This window comes from Phocoena phocoena, chromosome 14, assembly GCF_963924675.1.
Source record: "Phocoena phocoena chromosome 14, mPhoPho1.1, whole genome shotgun sequence".
Taxonomy (NCBI): Eukaryota; Metazoa; Chordata; class Mammalia; order Artiodactyla; family Phocoenidae; genus Phocoena; species Phocoena phocoena.
The window spans coordinates 71,765,140-71,785,164 of NC_089232.1; the positions used below are offsets into that span (position 1 = coordinate 71,765,140).

Consider the following 20,025-nt stretch of genomic DNA (forward strand, 5'->3'; position numbering starts at 1 on the left):
ACAAAAGCTTTTAGATTTTTATGAATTAAAAATACATGAGGGCTTCCCTGGTGGCGCAGTGGTTGAGAGTCCGCCTGCTGATGCAGGGTACATGGGTTTGTGCCCCGGTCCGGGAAGATCCCACATGCTGCGGAGCGGCTGGGCCCATGAGCCATGGCCGCTGAGCCTGCGCGTCCGGAACCTGTGCTCCGCAACGGGAGAGGCCACAACAGTGAGAGGCCCGTGTACCCCCGCCCAAAAAAGAAAAAAAAAACAAAAAACATGAATCTTTTGGTTTTTTTTTGTTTCTGTGTTAGAATTCATTTTGTCTTGTGAAATGAGAATCTGAATCCTCCCTATTTTTTTTTAATAGATTTATTTATTTAATTAAGTAATTTATTTTTTTGCTGCATTGGGTTGCTGTGCGCGGGCTTTCTCTAGTTGCGGCAAGTGGGGACTACTCTTCGTTTCGGTGCAAGGGCTTCTCATTGTGATGGCTTCTCTTGTTGTGGAGTACAGGCTCTAGGCATGCAGGCTTCAGGAGATCTGGCATGTGGGCTTCAGTAGTTGTGGCTTGCAGGCTCTAGAGCGCAGGCTTAGTAGTTGTGGCACACGGGCTTAGTTGCTCCGCGGCATGTGGGATCTTCCCGGACCAGGGATTGAACCCATGTCCCCTGCATTGGCAGGCGGATTCTTAACCACTGCGCCACCAGGGAAGCCCCCTCCCTATTTTAAAACAATATTTGTGTTATAATTCATCTCTGTTCCATTTATTTTTATGCTTATTATCTTATATAAAATTCTGTCAATTACTATGATTTGTTTCCTGGGCTGCTATGTACCACTGATCTGTGTTTCTTTTCTTTGGTGTATTCTTCATTCTATTATTCTGTTCTGTAATATGTATCAGTATAAAGTAGGGCGCATCTTAACTTTGTGTTTTAGAACCTGGACTTTGCAGTTATATGGACACCCAGTTGTATAATCTTATACCTAACCCCTCTTAGCCTTGGGTTCTTTATCTATTTAGTAAGAGGAAACTTATGTATTTCATAGAATTGTTAAGAAAATTAAACAAGAAGTGTGTATGAAGTGCTAATTACTAAAACAGGTTTAAATATTCTGAAATTGGAGCTAGCACACTTACCTAAAATTTTCTTGATGTTAGCACGCTTATCCAAAATTTTCTTGATGTTCTTTTTCTTTAATTAAAAAAAAAATTATTTATTTGGCTGCGTCGGGTCTTAGTTGAGGCACGCAGGACCTTTAGTTGCGGCATGTGGGATCTAGTTCCTGACCAGGGATGGAACCCAGCCCTCCTGCATTGGGAGTGTAGAGTCTTAGCCACTGGACTACCAGGGAAGTCCCCTTGATGTTCTTACTTGATTATTTTTTCAGATAATGTTGCAAATAAGTTTAAATCTCCCCTCCCCGCCCCCCCGCTCAAATCTTTTTTGGGATTTTGATTTGCATTTTTAAAATCTATAAAATAAAATACTATAAACCAACCATATGTATATAGTTAACTATAGCTAGGTATAAATGCATAGGAAGAATTGACATCTATATTCAGGCTCATGATGTATTCTATATAGTTTCATACCTCTCTCGTTAAGATTATTTAATATTGTTTATCATTTGTATTTTTGCAGTTGTGAATAGAATCTTCCTTTCTTTTTTATATTGGTTATTGATGGTGTTTAGGAAAATCTTTTGGTTTTTCTATTTCCATCTTCAGTCTTGTTATTTTGCTGGTAGACTATAGCAGTCATTAGTCGATTCTCTTGGATTTTCTAGTGTATAATCATGTTCTTTACAAGTAACTGTGTTTGTTCAATTTCTTTCCGTTAGTTCCATTTTTAAATTTGCTTTATTCTTATTGCATTGCTTAGAATTTCCTGCATTATCTATAGTGATATTAGATAAACTTTTTTCATTTATTTTTTTTTTTTGGGCTACGTGGGCCTCCCACTGCTGTGGCCTCTCCCGTTGCGGAGCACAGGCTCCGGATGCGCAGGCTCAGCGGCCATGGCTCACGGGCCCAGCCGCTCCGCGGCACGTGGCATCCTCCTGGACCGGGGCACGAACCCGTGTCCCCTGCATCGGCAGGCAGACTCTCAACCACTGCGCCACCAGGGAAGCCCTTATTTATCTTTTTAATGGTGCTGTAGAATCTTGAAAATACTAATTGAGTTTGTTTTAATATGTTATCCTAAATTTGCCTTCTCTGGTGTAGGGCTTTAGATATCATATATTAGGGTAAGAACAGTTAGGTTTTTTTGGCCTAGAAACAAAATTGCTGCCACTGAAGGAGTCCTACTTTTTTTTTTTCCTATTTTAAAAACTGTGGTAAAATGTAAAATGGATAGCTAGTGGGAAGCAGCCGCATAGCACAGGGGGAGATCAGCTTGGTGCTTTGTAACCACCTAGAGGGGTGGGATAGGGAGGGTGGGAGGGAGGGAGATGCAAGAGGGAAGAGATATGAGGATATATGTATATGTACTGATTCATTTTGTTATAAAGCAGAAACTAACACAGTAAAGCAATTATACTCCAATAAAGATGTTAAAAAAAACTGTGATAAAATATTTATAAAATTTACCATTTTAACCATGAAAAAAAAGAAGTCCTACATTTTTTTTTTTTTTTTTTTTTGCGGCACGCGGCCCTCTCACTGTTGTGGCCTCTCCCGTTGCGGAGCACAGGCTCCGGATGCGCAGGCTCAGCGGCCGTGGCTCACGGGCCCAGTCGCTCCGCGGCATGTGGGATCCTCCCGGACCGGGGCACGAACCCGTGTCCCCTTCATCGGCAGGCGGACTCTCAACCACTGCGCCACCAGGGAAGCCCAGAAGTCCTACATTTTGAGTAATCTTTAGATGTACCTCTTTGTTGGAGAAGTGGAATTCTTAACATTTGACCTGGGTTAATTAATAACTAAATCATACTTACTGTCTGAAGCATTTTCCAAGTTAATATATGTGGTATGATAGGATGAACTTTCTTTTAGGATGGATTTTTATACTTTTATGTCTTGGTATTAATATGGCCAGAGAGATCAGTATTTTAAAACTGTAATTATTTAAAAAATGCTTTGCTGTACTTAAAAAAATGAGAGAGGTAAAAAAAAAAGTTCTGTTAATTTGGCATTACATTCTTTTATGTAAATATTTTCCTAATATTTTATTTTGGTCTTTAGAGTGTATGGTTTTGAAATAATTATTATGTCTTATGTTTATTGCAGGTCACCATATCATCAGCCAACCTCTTACAGGCCAAGACTATTGCTGTCTGGAGAACGAGGCTCAGGTCAAACTTCTCACCTTGCTCCAGCACTTTTGCACACTCTAGAAAAATTCTCTGTGCACAGACTAGATCTCCCAGCACTTTATTCAGTTAGTGCCAAAACACCTGAAGAATCATGTGCACAGGTAGGTTTGTCCTGTATCAAAGTACTTCCTACTTTCTTATTGTTTATATCTCGGTAGTGATTATAGATAAAATTTTTTCAAAGAACAGTAATATGAATATTAACTTTTTGTTGGTTATTCATTAACATTCTAATACTAAGGCAGAGGATCCTGTTGATATTTTAAAGTGAGCTCATTGTTTTTCCCATGATACTTCATTCTTCTCTGAAATTTTAATAATCCAATTTCTTGTATTAAAGGTTCATTTCATTGAACAGTGTAGAAAGGGAGCTTCTTTTTGCCTTTTACTGACCCTTTTTTCAGGGCCTCTTTAGACTTCTATCTGTACTTATAGCCTTATCGTAGTAAGGGAAATGATATCCGCTTTGAGAATGCCAGGATTTAAAATTAATATAGAAAAGTGATAGCAGTTTTAAAATTATATATATTTGTATCAATAATGAAGTGTGTTTGATATTTGATTTTCAACTACTTTATATTTGCTAGCTTGTGAAGCAGAATTATAGTGGGGCTGTTTATATTTCTTGACGTTTTAATATATAACTGTGAATTTATTATAAGTGTGTCATGTTGGAACTAGGGGCTAAGGGAATAAGTTTTTTGAACCAAGAGACCATGTCTTCACCATTTCTGTGTCTCTGACACAGTGCCCAGCTCATAGTAAGTACTCATTAAGTGTTTGAATGTCACTTTCTACTTTGATATTTAGCCTACTTTTAGAGATTAGATGGCTGGAGTAGTAACACTTAAGAGCACTGCACACAGTTTTGTTGTTTTTTCAGTTATAGTTCATAAATATTTAATACATAAACTATCTAATTGAAAACCATTCTGTACCTTGTAGCATGAAATAGATTTTTTTAAACAGTTCATAGTGTCAGTTTTATTTCTCTTTTATTTACAATTCTTTGGGTATGAACATCCTAGCAGTACTTCACTACTTCTAAAGCCCTATTTAAAGGGTTTTTTTCCAAAACCCATGGCCTGCCTAAAAAACTATATACCAGTAATTTTCTCCAAGTTTTATACATTTAATTTATCCTGGCTGTGAGTGTTTTCCAATAATGTTGATTTATATGTTTGCTTGTATTTTTCCTTTTTAGTGAGACAAAATTATTGCAGTTTTTATGCAAGTAAGAGAATTACTTGGTACCATTTAAAATAAATCCAGGTGATTTACTAGGAAAATATAAATTAACAAGGTTGACTTCAGAGGAGAGAGGATCTAAATAGACAGTAGTTGTGGAAGAAGAAATTGAGTGTCAAAAAGCACTAAACCTGGGGCTTCCCTGGTGGTGCTGTGGTTGAGTCCGCCTGCCGATGCAGGGGACATGGGTTTGTGTCCCGGTCCAGGAAGATCCCACATGCCGAGGGAAAAAAAAAAAAAAAAAAAAAAAGCACTAAATCCAAACAGTTTCACAGGTACATTCTTTTAATCTTAAAGAATAAGATTATTTTGATGCCAGTTAAACTTTTCCAAAGCATAGAAAAATAAGGAAAGACGTGAAATCAAAAAAAAAGTGATGCTAAACCTTTGAAAGAAATACAAAGAAAATTGTAGTCTAATCTCACTTAGACAGTGGTCATAAAGTAAATATTACAAATGGAATATAGTAGCACATTGAAAGAGTAATATACCATCACTAAGGCATGCAAAATTGATTCAGTTACATGTGAGATATATAAATATTGGAATGAACACACTGAAGTTATAAATATTTGCCTATGATATGATTGTAGTATTAACTGAAGAACGGTTAGGGCCAATAAGAGAATTCTGTAAGGCAGACAATTTCAAAGTTAATGTTATAAAATCAATAGTTTCCTTTTATACAGACAGTAACAAGTTAGAAATATGGTTGACCCTTGAACAATGCGAGTTTGAACTGCACGGGTCCACTTATACATGGATATTCTTAAGCAGTAAATACAGTACTACAAGGTCCATGGTTGGTTGAACCTGTGGATGCAGAGAACCTGCAAATCTAGAGGGCCTGACTATAAATTATACACAGATTAACCCCTGCCTTGTTCAAGGGTCAACTGTGTAATGGAAGAAGAGGTCCCATTTAAAATAGCAACTAAGTTTACCTAGGAATTAACTTAAACAATTAATTTGCATGGCCTAAAAGAAGAAAGCTAAAAAGTCACTTGAGGACAGTTGAATAAGTGAAAGACACACCTTGTTTTTTTTTTTTTTTTTTTTTTTTTTAATTTTTGCGGTATGTGGGCCTCTCACTGTTGTGGCCTCTCCCGTTGTGGAGCACAGGCTCTGGACACGCAGGCTCAGCGGCCATGGCTCACGGGCCCAGCTGCTCCGCGACATGTGGGATCTCCGCGGACCAGGGCACGAACCCGTGTCCCCTGCATCGGCAGGCGGACTCTAAACCACTGAGCCACCAGGGAAGCCCCCACACCTTGTTTTTAATTACTGTAATTCAGAGTGTAGACTCAAGTCATACTGCACAGATTAAAATCTCAGCTACTTGTGTATTGGTTGTGGCCTTGGACAAGTTGCTTAACCTGTTTGAGCCTTAATTTTCTCGTCTATGAAATGAAGATAATGATACCACATAAGATTACTGTGATTATTAAAACAAGCTCATCCAGTAGTCTTGGCATACAGTACTCAACAACGACAGCTACCATCATGTTTATCACTACTGCTGCAGCTCCTTTCACAACTAATGGCTGGTAAGACTCAACATTGGATAGCTATGAGTTCTTTTCTAAATTAATCTATAAATTAAGTGCAATTATAATTATAATCCCTCCAAATTTAAGAGGGGATGTTAAAAAAAGGCTCTTTGTTTCCTCTAGAAAATAAATAGGAGCATAGCAAGGAGAATTCTAGAGAAAAAAGTGTAATGAGGATTCCCTACCAGATGTTTACACATGTAATAGAACTGTGGTAATAAAGTATTTGTACCTGTGCAGGGATAGACAAAACAATAGAACAAAAGTGAGAAATCATGCTTAGGCCTATGTAGAAATAGAATTTAGTATCTGATGATGTTGAGTATATGATGATGATGATGACATTTGATATCATAGAATAGATGGATTATTTAATAAATAGTCTTAGAAAACTGGCTGGGTCTCTGAAGGGAATAAAAAAAAACAAAACTGGATTTCCTACCTTTTTCTTTAGCCCCCAAATAAATTCTAGATTGTCAGTGGAACTATAAAAGTGTTAGGATAATTCACAAGGTCAGTATATTATCTTGGACATGACAAAGTATTTAATTTCAAGGCAATGAACGGAAGCCAGGAAACATAAAGATAAGAACAAATTTGACTTTATAAAATTTTAAATTACACATGACAAGAAACTTTCTTTAAATAAGATTAATAGACATAACCTGGTAAAAATTTGTATTTGCAACACATGTCAAGGACAAGTTCCTTACTGTACAAAGATATATTAAAATCAGGAAGAAGAAAGAATAACAACCTAATAAAAGAATTGGCAAAATAGGAGCATGACATTTATAGGGAGAAAAAAGTAACAAAAGCAACCAGTAAAAATTTGAAAAGATTCTTTACCTTACTTATAAGTGAAAAAAAAAAAAAAGAAGCATATTAAAGCAGGAAGATGCTATTTTAAAACAACTATCAGGCTTGTAAAAATGAAAAGCTTGATAAACCTAATATTGGAGATATGGGTGCTCATACTTGGTTAGTGGAAATGTAAATTTTATTTATTGATTTTGGAGTGTAGTTTGGAACTATCTTTTAAACTTTCAAGTATCTTTTGACCCAGGAATTTTACATTAAAAAACATTTCCTAAGGAAAAAAAATGTCATGAAGAACCTAGGGGTAAGACAGGAATAAAGACACAGACCTACTAGAGAATGAACTTGAGGATATGGGGACGGGGAAGGGTAAGCTGTGACAAAGTGAGAGAGTGGCATGGACATATATACACTACCAAATGTAAAATAGATAGCTAGTGGGAAGCAGCCATATAGCACAGGGAGATCAACTCGGTGCTTTGTGACCACCTAGAGGGGTGGGATAGGGAGGGTGGGAGGGATGGAGACACAAGAGGGAAGACATATGGGAACATATGTATATGTATAACTGATTCACTTCATTATAAAGCAGAAACTAACAAACCATTGTAAAGCAATTATAGTCCAATAAAGATGTAAAAAGAAAAAAACGCTTATTGTTCAAAAAACAAAAAAACATTTCCTAAAGATATATTAGCTATAAGTATTCACTGCTGAATGTACAAGGTTACTCATCAAAGCATTGTGTGTAGAATTACCAAACAAAATAAGACAAAAAGAAACAAACTAAATGTCCTTTTTATGGTGGACTGGCTAAAATATAGTAACAAAGGAATACTAGGAAGTCATTAACAAGAATGAGGTAGATTTACATAGGCTGATATGGAAAGGTGAAGGAGATACTAGTGAAAAAGCAAGTTGTAAATCTAAGTATGATCTTCTTCATGAAAAAAAAACCTTAAAAATATATGTTCATGTTTATATATAAGTAGAAATATTATCTAAGAATACCCCCCAAAAACTGTTAATAATCTTTGTTTTGGCTTGCGGGAAGGAATTTGGAGGATTTGGGGAATGGATAAACTTTGTCATTTTAGTTTATACTCTGCTCTATGGTTTAGAATTTTTTGTTTCCTTTTACATGTATACTTGACAGTATCAAACAAACTGAAAGATAAAATCACTTTGAAAGAGGAACATTCTGTCTATAGTTGTTCCTTATGGCTAATGTGTGTGTATATTCACAAACACAATACTGGCTTAATGTTAGGTAAGGAAATATGAAGCACTGTAGTAAACTATGTTGACTTTATTGGAATCCTGGGATTTTTTTTTTTTCTCTGAATCCTACTTGGCATCATTGGGCTAAATTTGAATTCTGACTGCATGTTCTTTGGTCTCTTTCACATATCTTGGCTTTTACTACTTCTCTGTCATGTTGGTGAGGAGGGTGGAGAGAAGTGTCACTTGGTGGTGGGAAGCAACAAAAACCCTCCATTTATTGTTTTGGTTGTGTTACATAGCATCTAGTATGTCAAGACATCTCATCTTCTCTGCTTCCACCTATGAGCTTCTGGGTTGGAAGTAGGGCTTATTCTTAAGTGACCACCACCTGGATGTCTAATCTAACAAGGCACTGAGACAGAATTTTGTAGTCATGGTAGCTGAAGCTCAGACTTTCTCTGAACACTGACCAGAGACCATGTAAACTGTCACGGTTAATCCCTGATTGTTTGTATTTTAAGTGCATATTAAAAATTATTTATTATAACATAATACTGCCTTTTCTGGAAAATTCTTCACAAAGAGGCTATTATATAATGAAACTGAGGAATTTTTTATTAATTTATAGAGATTGGTAAGCCTGGGTATAACTAGGTATAAAAGTCCTAGGGAAGAGAGCACATAAGTCAGGTGCTGAAATGCTGGAAAGATTAAAAAAAAACCCTTCTTTCTATCCTTCTGTTCTGTATTCCCTTTCTTTTCTTCCCTTTTGCTTTACTTCTCTTTGTAGCTAGTCCTTCTATAGGTAGAATCCTCTCTAAATACATGTGGAATATAAGGGTTTGGTCTGTGGCAAGTTATTCTTCTGTGATTTTCTTTTCCCCTGCCTCTAAGATATGTGATATAAATTAAGTTGGGTTATTTAAAGGTGTAACATGAACACGAAAGGTAGTTTTAAAGGAAAGAAGTCTTAAATCACCTTTAAAGATCTGTATTTATGTGTGTGATAAGATGCAAAGGGGGCAAGGGCCCTACTTCATATTTCTTTATGCCATGGGGCCCGTGTTTAATTCTATGCCATTCTTTAAAACATCCACACACAAGCAGATATATGGCAAAACTTCTGTTTCTTCTTCTGAATGCCCCAGCTATTGAGTAATATTATCAGTTGCATGAAAAATGGTAGAGGAGTTAGTGACTGCTGTAGGGTTTTCTCATTGTTTCTTTCTTACTTTCTTTTTTTTAAAAAAATCTTTATTTAGTTATTTGACTGCACCGGGTCTTTAGTTGTGGCATGCGGGATCTTTGTTGATGTGTGTGGGATCTTTTAGTTGTGGCATGCGAACTCTGAGTTGCAGCATGTGGGATCTAGTTCCCTGACCAGGGGTTGAACCCAGGCCCCCTGCATTGGGAGCACGGAGTCTTAGCCACTGGACCACCAGGGAAGTCCCTCATTGTTTCTTAAAATTTAATGAGCATGAGAATCTGCTGGGGGTGCTTATTAAAATTTCTGATTCCCTGGCACCACACCCAGAGATTCTGATTCATGAAATTTGGGATAAGCCCAGAAATCTGCACTTCAAACATGCATCCCAGTTGTAACTATTCTAGGTTTTCAGTAAACCACACTTTGAAATACAGTACTTTAGCTGATAGCTGGACAGTAGTTCGACATTTATAACTGAAACAATTGCCAGAGTTCATAAAGTAACTCTGTGTGTGCGCATGTGTGTATGTATGTTACTGAGCATTTCATAGTCTTCCAAAGGCTCTGGAAGGAGAATGGAAACTGATGTAGCCTGGAAGATTTATGGTTGTCCCAGTAAGTTCACAAGTAATTATTGAACCCTACAACAAAGTCAGAGATGTTAGTATCTGTAGTAAAAGACTTAACTGTATTAATACTCTTAAAAAAAAAAAAGCAACAACTATGAGTCCCCTTACTGACATTTTCATATGTATTTTTTTCCCTCTTGTATTATTTCTACTGCTGATTTAGGAAAAAAGGGATTGATGAGTGTGTTATATTTAATCTTTTTCATTAATACAGAGTTATGATCGAATTGATAAATTTAAATATGGTCTGTTCAAAGCTTTGGAGTTTGGGTACTATATGGTGTTATGAGTAATTTCACATGGTCAGTAAGGTATTTTTTGGGGTGAAAATTTTAGTATTTTTTGTTCCCTAGAAAGAAATTGTATCTGGAAATTCTCAGGGGAAATCTGTTTTGGTTATGTGGCATTAAGGAATTACTATACTTACCTATGTGTATACTTTGGATGCTCTTGCTTGTGAAAAAGGATTTCTGGGTTTCTCCATAACAGTCTGTATATACTTTGGATACTCTTGTGTTTGTGCATGTGGGTACACATCTGTGTTTTACCACAGCACATTTTGTATTTGAATTGTAAACAAATTAAATTATCCTGGCCCAAATTGTATCACATTTACTGAAATTATTGATGTTTTTAGCAACGAAAATATCAGAAAAGGATTTTGGGTGTTTTTAATTTTCAAGAAATGTTGATTTGCATTAAATCCATTGTTCAGAAACTCTAGTATAGTTGTGTTTTATAACAGGCTGATTTTATATGCTTGTAAAGAAATTGAGCTTTTTATTTCTTGAATCCTGAATCTTCAGATCCCAGACAGTGCCTTCTTTTCACAGAGATGCTCAGTAAATCTTAGGTCAATAGAACATAAATGGAGTAAGTGACAAATATAATAAAGTTATCAGTAATGGAGACATATTATTTATTTTAACAGAGTTTTGATAGCATGGTTTAAGGAATTAAACTTATTTAAATAGTGCTTTTTAGTTTTTATAAAAATTGAGGACAAATTTAGCCCCCAAGATTTTTCTTTTACCTATGTTTTATAATTTTAGTACTGTAACGTGACCAAGACAAATTCTGGAAATTCATTGATGACAAAAAGTTGTTTTTCTCATATAGCCCCTTTTAGGAAAGTGAAAGCTGTACTGGCTTGGAGGTTTCTGCTTCAGGTACCTCTGTATTTAAAATTATTCCAGTTTTCAGTTTTTAATGAAAATGGCTTGTTATAGACTGTATATTCTTCATTTTTTAAAGATACAGTGAATTTTCACTCACTGAACATTTTAATTTGGCATCTAACGTACTGATTTGAAATTTAGCTTTTGAGATAAGGACCCTTATAAATATAGGTGCAGTTTATATTGTTAGTGCTTCCTTGCATGGATACTTCTAATTTCAGTGGCCTGATTTTTGCCTTTCATATCATTAATATTCAGAGAAAGTAGTTTTTGATATTTTTTAAATAAAGGAACTTAAAAAAGGTTATATAAGGGACTATGATGTCTGGAACAAGAAGAGGCCAGAAATACATTGTTTAAAGAATCAAAATGAACATTCACATACACTGGTGTACGTTCATTTTATTTGTGCAAGAGTGCTGGTCATGTCAGAGGTATTTTGAAACGGTTGGTTCAGTAATTTGGCCTACTGTCTTTTTTTCTCTATAACAGTTTTTCTGTTTTCTACTACACCTTGCACATCCACCAATCCAAGACACCCTGTAGGTGAGTATTTTTCTAGTTATCAAATGGCATCACTTGTTTCCAAGACAGTTGCCGCTTCACTAAAACTAGGCTTTATTTTTCTACTATAAGATATCTGGTTAATTGATTTCACAGAGTGTAACTTATTCCATAACTTCAAAAATTACCAGCAAACTGCTGAGGAGCCGATTTTACATTGTAGAAAAATCACAATAGGTTTAAACTTTTTTCTGAATTTTTAAATACTATTCTCAGACTCTATTCTTTTTTGAAATTTCATTTCAAAAACAGGAGAATTAGGACAGCTTGGCTATTTAAAGAAAATATGAAAGTTTATTTTAATATTCTGAGATAACATGGGGTAAGGAATTTAAAAAGGAAACTTGTTTTAGTAGTATTTTTAAATTTTTCTGGAAATTAAGGATGTTTTTCCTTTAAAGGCTTCAGAGAAAATTTTGAAAATATTCCCTGGCTATTGGTATTGCATATAGTTAGATTAATTCTCAGTCCATGTAATTATATATTCATGGACCAGAAAGGCAGAGCCTTTTTATTTTTCTATATTTGTCTTAGACTTTTTTCCTGATTTTTTTTTCCCCTCTAGGTTTTCAAATATAATTTCAAAAGGTTTACTTATAAAGATACTTTCCTAAAGTCTTTGGAAATAAAAAGGTTACTAGAGTATCATTATCATGTTCAGTTTGCTAATTTTGAGAGGTTTGGATGAGAAAAGGAAAGAAATAGAAAAAAAACCCTTATGTATCTAGTTCAGCCTTGCAGATAAGTTTAAAACACCTACAGTATTGCATTGTTTAACTTCTGGCTCTGTAAAGTTTTTTATTTATTATCACTTAACCTTCTGTTGCTTTGCCCATACTGTGATATTTGCTAGCAGCTAGATGTTCTCAACACGTATAGAAAACCTAACCTACAAATACTAGACTGCAAGGCAGTATTTCATTTTTTTAAAAAGGCATGTTGTCTCATCTCTCCCTGGGCATGTGGTAACTTGCATGGCTGAATTAGGGTAGGTAGTTTTGTGAGGTTTCTCAGTAAGCTGTGTAGTTTGTTACTCTTTTTCATATAATCGCCTTTCTCTCCCTGCTGACTTTCCCTAGTTTTATCAGCAACAGGTGTTGGTCAGTGTCTTCCACATAACATGCCTGATTTGGGTGGCATGTAATAAAAACCTTTTTTTTTTTTTGGAATCAAATGCCTCTCTTGCCTTTGTGCTCCTGTGTGGTTCCTTCCTTTTGCCAATATTTATGCTTGTTTTTCTCTTATGAATCTTCTACATGAACTTTGGAAAACAGTAATCCTTGGATTTTCAAGATCCAGGATAAGAGGGTGCGTGTTTGCAGAAAAGGTCAAAATTTGAGAGTCCTGAAGGAGTTGTACTGTACAACTGTTCTGGATTGGTGGATATGCAAATATTAAAGGAAGGGAAGGAGCAAATGTTACTTTTGATGTGAGTGATCATAACATCTACATTTCCGATTTGGGGGAAAATTTTATTTGAGTATCTTTCATCTGGCTTATTATTAAATTGGCAGTACATTTTATTTTACACAGGAGATTCAAAGCTATATAAAATATAGTATTTAAAAAATTCATGCAAGTGGTAGGCTTACTCTTTAAAGAAAAACAATCCTTTTGAATTTTAGGAATGTTTCTGATAATCCTAATCATTTAAATTATTTGATTCTTATTTCTGTATCTTGTATATTATATAGGTTAATTGAAATGTGTTTAAGAGAAAATAGTAGAGAATTTTAGAAGTAGAGTTCTCAAATTAAATCGAAGAAAGATAGTCATTTTTAACTTATTCTTACGTTCGTTAAAAGTATTTAAGAGATGTCATAATAATCTGTGAGAATTTGTTGATGGGCTGTTGAGCTGTTGTTGACTCTTCTGTAAAGGTCAGTAGTTCTGTTTGACAACTTATTAATAGCCAACCTGGTCTTTATTGGCATGTGTTGGCAGATTGTGACTGAAGCTATGGTTAAGACTCTTTTAACACCTGAGGGAACTTTATTTTCTATTTTCTGAAGTGGGAGTATCTCATAGCTTTTAGCTAATGTATTTATTGTTCTTTAGAGATTAAGGGTATTTTGTGACTATCTTATAGAAGATTGAATTAAGATAATGGGAGGTAAACAAGTGGTTCAGCAGGTAGTTCATTAATTTTAAGCTCTAGGGTGGTACATCTTGGTTAAAATATTTATTTAATTCATATGTTGAGCGATTTTAGCCAGTGTGCACGAACATGTAAGCTATGTCTCTTTTTCTTCTTTGTGCTTCCTGATAATCACTCTTAAGTGAGTGACATATAGGTACATGCTTATTTCTTTATTTGCAGCATATTTTATAGTGGTATTTTGCTTTATTTATATGATAGATAAGTGGAACAATTTGATGCCTTTATACTATTAATATATACTGAATAGGAATAATAAAATAACAAAAAAATACTCCTTTTCTTAGGTGGGGTAAGGGTAGATAGAAGCTGTATGTATGGCTTGTGCATATCTTGAACAGCTTAAATACTGGGGCTGAAAGTAATTATAGTAACAGGCCTGACACATTTAATGTATTTGAGGGTTACTGTGTAGACTTTAGAATAATATCTATTTGAATTTTTAATGCCAGTTCTTTCCTTAATTAGATTTTTCGTGAAGCTCGAAGAACAGTACCTAGTATTGTTTACATGCCTCACATTGGTGATTGGTGGGAAGCCGTCAGTGAAACTGTGAGAGCAACTTTTCTGACTTTGCTACAAGATATACCGTCATTTTCACCCATATTTTTATTGTCTACCTCTGAAACCATGTACAGTGAACTGCCTGAAGAGGTAAGAACTCATTAAATATTTATCTTTTCTTATTATATGGTTTTAAAATAGTTGACGTAAATTTGGCACATTTTAGTTACTATAAAATCAGTACTGTCAAGGTTCATGCCTTGGTTGTACCATTTATTAGCCATGCGACTTAAGTTAGTTAACATTTTAAGTTTCAGTTTCTTTTTTGGTATGTATTTTGATATATTTCTCAGTGTTGTTGTGAATTTTGAGATAATTCATGCTTAGACCAGACCTCGACATATATAGTACCTACTAAGAAGATCTTAGCTGTGTCATCATCAATGCCACTGTAATTATCCTTCTCATTCTTATCATCTGTTAGATTATTTGGTGAGATTTGACCTTTCATCACATTAAGCTGAAGATTATTATGACTGTGCATATTTTTCAAATCTGATATTTAGCGTTTGAATTCAAATCCAACTCAATAGTAAAGATAAAAATCACAGTTGTTTCAGAAAAAAATTAGTAGATCACTCATGTGAATGAAAAAATTAGTAGATCAACTCGTGAATGAAATTGATTTTTAAGAAATTATTTTAACATTCTGAGCTTACTAGGTTTTGAAATAATCTCCTTTCAAAATGCTTAGAAATATTTTGCCCAGGCAACACAGTTCTTATAAAAAATTTACATGTTTCAAATGCTATAATATAAATCTTGATCACATAGAATTTTATGATTCAGATTTTTTTTTTTACCAAGTTCTTTTGTTGTTTAAACTCTTATTATCTATCTTGTTGCTAAACTGGATTTGTACAACTTACTACTCTTGTTAAGAAAATTATATTAAATGTAGACTAGTTCATTTTTTGCTATTCAGAATCTGATATTATTTGGAGACCATTAATCAAAATATTTTTTATCACAGGGAGCAATATAGTGGAAAGATGTATGTAGTAAGAGTCAGAAAAGCCTTGGTATTGACTTACTTGTCTTTTGATTTTGGATAAATATTTGAACCTAGAGTAGCTTCAGTTTCCTCACCTATAAAACGGGGATAATAACAGACAGGCTTGTTGGTGTGAGACAATATATGTGAGTTTATTTTGGAAGCTACAGAGCTATAATATGTTTGGTATTATATTAGTATTATAAAGTAAGAATGCACTCGAAATTGATTTAGGAGAGTGGACTGAACCTGGACATAACCTAGGAGCCACTTTTAAAAATTAGATCCTCACTGTCAACTAGTTTTATTATAATTTTATAAAAAATAAAGAAAATTGGGTTAATTAAGGGCTCTAGTTAGGAATATATACTTACCTGAAGTTTCCTTATGTTGTTTGAAAAATTTGTAAATAAAAGTCTTACTGAACCTGTCTTGATACACAGCAATTTTAATTTTGCCTATTCTTGTTGTCTATTTGCATATGTGATTATATTGTTTAGTTTTTTAAAAAACTAACATTGCATCTATATATTTTCAATGTTGCTATATTGTTATAAGTTTTAGTGGATTCAAAAATCCTACTGGTGAGTAGGCTTTTTTCATTATTTGTTTACCAATAACCTTAATTAATAGCTAAAATATTAAAAATTTACTAGCATTGAATCCTGAAATTTCAGCCGCCTCCCTTTGTCTTCTGTATTCTTTGCCCTTATTATATAGCAAATAGCTACTAAAGCTATCATGGATATTCACATTTGTGGGTGAAGATTATAGGGTTTTTCTTAGACTACTGATTACATAACATTTTATACTAATTGTCCTTAGGAAAGCCTCCTCTGCCCCCAAGGCTTTCATTTTAATTTCAGCTTTGCCATTAGTATATTGCTTTGTTTAGGTCACAGACTGAAATAGTAGTGAATAATGCTTAGCACGTACTGATAAATATTTGGTAAATGAATGAAAAGCATGGAGAGTTGCAGACTGAGTAACTAGGTTAGCAAGGTGCCAGATCTATGGAAGAAGACATGAAGTAGACAGTGGGTATCAAAAACTAAGTGATTCTAAAAGAAAGAGAGAAATATCCAGTTACTATAGTGTATTTAAGAAAATACAATGGTAAGTTAAAATAACAGTAAGATACAGATTTTAACCTATGAAATAGGCCAAAAAAAAAAGTTGGATAAACTCTCTCCAGGACAGTTCATAGTAATAGATTTAAATATGTCTATTCATTTTAGGTCAGCAATACCATTTATAGGTAAGTAGTTTTTCATAGATAAAAAAGATACAACACAGAAAGTATCATAGCCTTTCTTCATGGACAAACACAAAGATACAGCACAGGCAACACAAAAAGTACAAGAGTATTTATCATAGCCTTTCTTCATCAATTGGAAACTAAATGTCCTAGAGTAGAGGATTGATTATAGTGGATTCCTTCCATGAAATACAATGAGACCATTAAAAATATTGATGTAGAAGACATTTAATGTCATGAAAAGATGTTTGAATGTATTGCTAAAAATTGCAGATATTAAAACAATATATATGGCATTATCTGGGTTTATATAGAAATAATTATATATTAGGTATATAGTCATATATAAAAAACTATATGTAACTATTAATAGAAATGTTAATAGTAATTATCTCTGGGTCTTAAGATTATAGTTATTTTTGTTACCTGTTTTCTAAATCTTCTGTAATAAGTGCTGCTGTTCTCATCAGAAAATAAACTCATTCAGAGATGAGAAGGTTCTCTACTCAATTTTTAAAAACAACACCTAACAAAAAAATTAATCATCATGGGACTAATATTAGGGATACAAAAATGTTTTCTTTTTGTGGGACAGAGTGACAACCTCATCTTTTGGAGCCCTTTTAAAATTCTCTTGTAAATGTGTCTTTGTATAGCTCTCCCTTTTTAATCCCAAAGTAAGACAATGCATTGGGATATTGAGAAAAACATTAGAACTTCCATTCATTTTTATTTTTCATATTATCTTAAAAATGTGTGTGTATGTTTCATAATAGAAATAGTAATATTAGAATAGTACATTTAAGTAAGTATGTATATATACTGGAGGGAGTATTTTTTAAAATTAATTCATTAATTTATTTTTGGCTGCATTGGGTCTTCATTGCTGCGTGCCAGCTTTTCTCTAGTTGCAGAGAACGGGGGCTACTCTTCTTTGTGGTGCGCGGTCTTCTCATTGCGGTGGCTTCTCTTGTTGCGGAGCATGGGCTGTAGGGGCATGGGCTTCAGTAGTTGTGATGCACAGGCTTAGTTGCTCTGTGGCATGTGGAATCTTCCTGGAGCAGGGCTCAAACCCATGTCCCCTGCATTGGCAGGCGGATTCTTAACCACTGCGCTACCAGGGAAGTTCTTTTTTTTTTTTTTTTTAAGTATCATGTATTGAGTTTGATATGCACAAGTGTCAAGTCTGGAGGTAGTATTTTCAAATTTTTTTACTGATGAGGCGTTTCATCAAAAAAAAAAAAATTGGAAATCATTGTGCTAGACCAGCTGTTATCAAAGTGTGATCCAAGGACCCTTGTGGGCCCCACAAGACTTTCAGAGGTTTGTCACATTTGTCTTTTTTGTATTTTGCAACTATGTATCTTCTTGAATATGTTTTTTTTTCATGTATACCAATCAGAGCAACATTACTGTAACAGATTGAATGCAGAGGCAGAAAATGAGAATCCAGTTGTCTTTTTTTTCTTTTTATAAATTTATTATTTATTTTTGGCTGCTTTGGGTCTTTGTTTCTTTGCCCCTTGGAGGGAGGGGGTGCTGGGGGGACTACTTTACATTGCGGTTGCACGGGCTTCTCGTTGTGGTGACTTCTCTTGCTTAGGAGCACGGGCTCTAGGCGCGCGAGCTTCAGAAGTTGTGGCTCCCGGGCTTAGTTGCTCCTCCGCATGTGGGATCTTCCCCGATCAGGGCTTGAACCTGTGTCTCCTGCACTGGCAGGCGGATTCTTAACCACTGCGTCACCAGGGAAGCCCCAGTTGTCTTTTATTAAGCCAGACATAAGAGAGATTTGAAGAAATGTAAAACAGTGCCACTTTTCTCACTAAATTTTTTAAATATATATAATGTTTTATATTTTGGAAAAATATGTCTTTCAAAAGAATATATGTTTTACATTTATTTTATTGAAGTATAGTTGATTTACAGTGTTGTGTTAATTTCTGCTGTACAGCAAAGTGATTCAGTTATACATATATACATTCTTTTTCATATTCTTTTCCATTATGCTTTATCACAGGATATTGAATATAGTTCCCTGTGCTATACAGTAGGACCTTGTTGTTTATACATTCTTTTATTTAAAAATAAATTTATTTTATTTATTTATTTTTGGCTGCATCGGGTCTTCATTGCTGCACGCGGGCCCTCTCTAGTTGCGGCGAGCAGGGGCCACTCTTCACCGCAGTGCGCAGGCTTCTCATTGCAGTGGCCTCTCCTGTTGCAGAGCACGGGCTCCTGGCGTGTGGGCTTCAGTAGTTGTGGCATGCGGGCTCAGCAGTTGTGACTTGTGTGCTCTAGAGCGCAGGCTCAGCAGTTGTGGTGCATGGGCTTAGTTGCTCCGCAGCGTGTGGGATCTTCCCGGACCAGGGCTTGAACCCATGTCCCCTGCATTGGCAGGTGGACTTTCAATCACTGTGCCACCAGGGAAGCCCTATACATTCTATATGTAATAGTTTGCATCTACTAATCCCAAACTCCCAATCCAACCCTCTCCCTTGGTAATCACAAGTCTGTTCTCTATGTCTATGATTCTGTTTCTGTTTAGTAGATAAGTTCATTAAAAGAATATATTTTTTAATGTTAACATGTAATAGGTTTTAAATGGATACATAATTTGGAAGGTTCTTAGTTTTAATTTTTAGTACATAAATATTGACAGATATAATCCAGATAAGCAGAAGCTCTTTTGGGTTCTTGAATAATTTTTAAGAGTTTAATAAAGTGTGGAGACCAAAATATTTGAGACTCTCTGACCTAGACCACAAGCTCTTTGAGAGGAGGGGACTGTCTTACTGCCCTTTACTTCCTGACACAGTGGAATTGCTTAGTAAATGTTTGTTGCATGAAAGAAGAAAATGTTGAATCATCACAAAAGCTTTAAGTAACTCCTGCCTAGCCTCATGCATCTTCTTTTTTTTTGCAAAATTGTAGTGTAAGTAAATTTACTTCTGTGGACCCTGAAGACCTTTTCTGAGAATAGTAGGAGAATTTTAGTTGCTATATATGAGAATTGCAAGTTATTTCTCTTCAGGAGAATTAGAAAAAAGAATCAAAGGTTGAGCATAGTAAAGAGACTTTTAAACAAGGAAGCAGATAAAAGTAGAAATATTTGCAGGAAGGAAAGCAGACTTTGGAATTGCACTTAAATTTCTGAAGAGATTCACGGTATGTACTTTGGCATTAAAGTATGGGCAGGCTCAGAATGGTATAATTCAATATATTAGAAGTGAATTTTAAAGAAATGTCTCCTCAGCTACAGTGATGAAAGTAAAGATTACATACAGTATTTTGTCTTCTCTGTATTTCATGTCGTTTTGTATCTCTCA

The 20,025-nt window shown here is 34.9% G+C and overlaps 1 protein-coding gene across 2 annotated transcripts in view; it reads left to right on the plus strand.

The window, feature by feature from the left end:
* Positions 1-20,025, plus strand: part of ATAD2B (ATPase family AAA domain containing 2B) — a 152,926-nt gene that overhangs the window by 80,584 nt on the left and 52,317 nt on the right. For both annotated transcript variants that reach the window (XM_065890897.1, XM_065890898.1), the window contains exons 18-19: positions 3,221-3,407; positions 14,352-14,537. In XM_065890897.1, the coding sequence (XP_065746969.1) occupies positions 3,221-3,407; positions 14,352-14,537 (373 nt within the window). The remainder of the gene's footprint in view (positions 1-3,220; positions 3,408-14,351; positions 14,538-20,025) is intronic.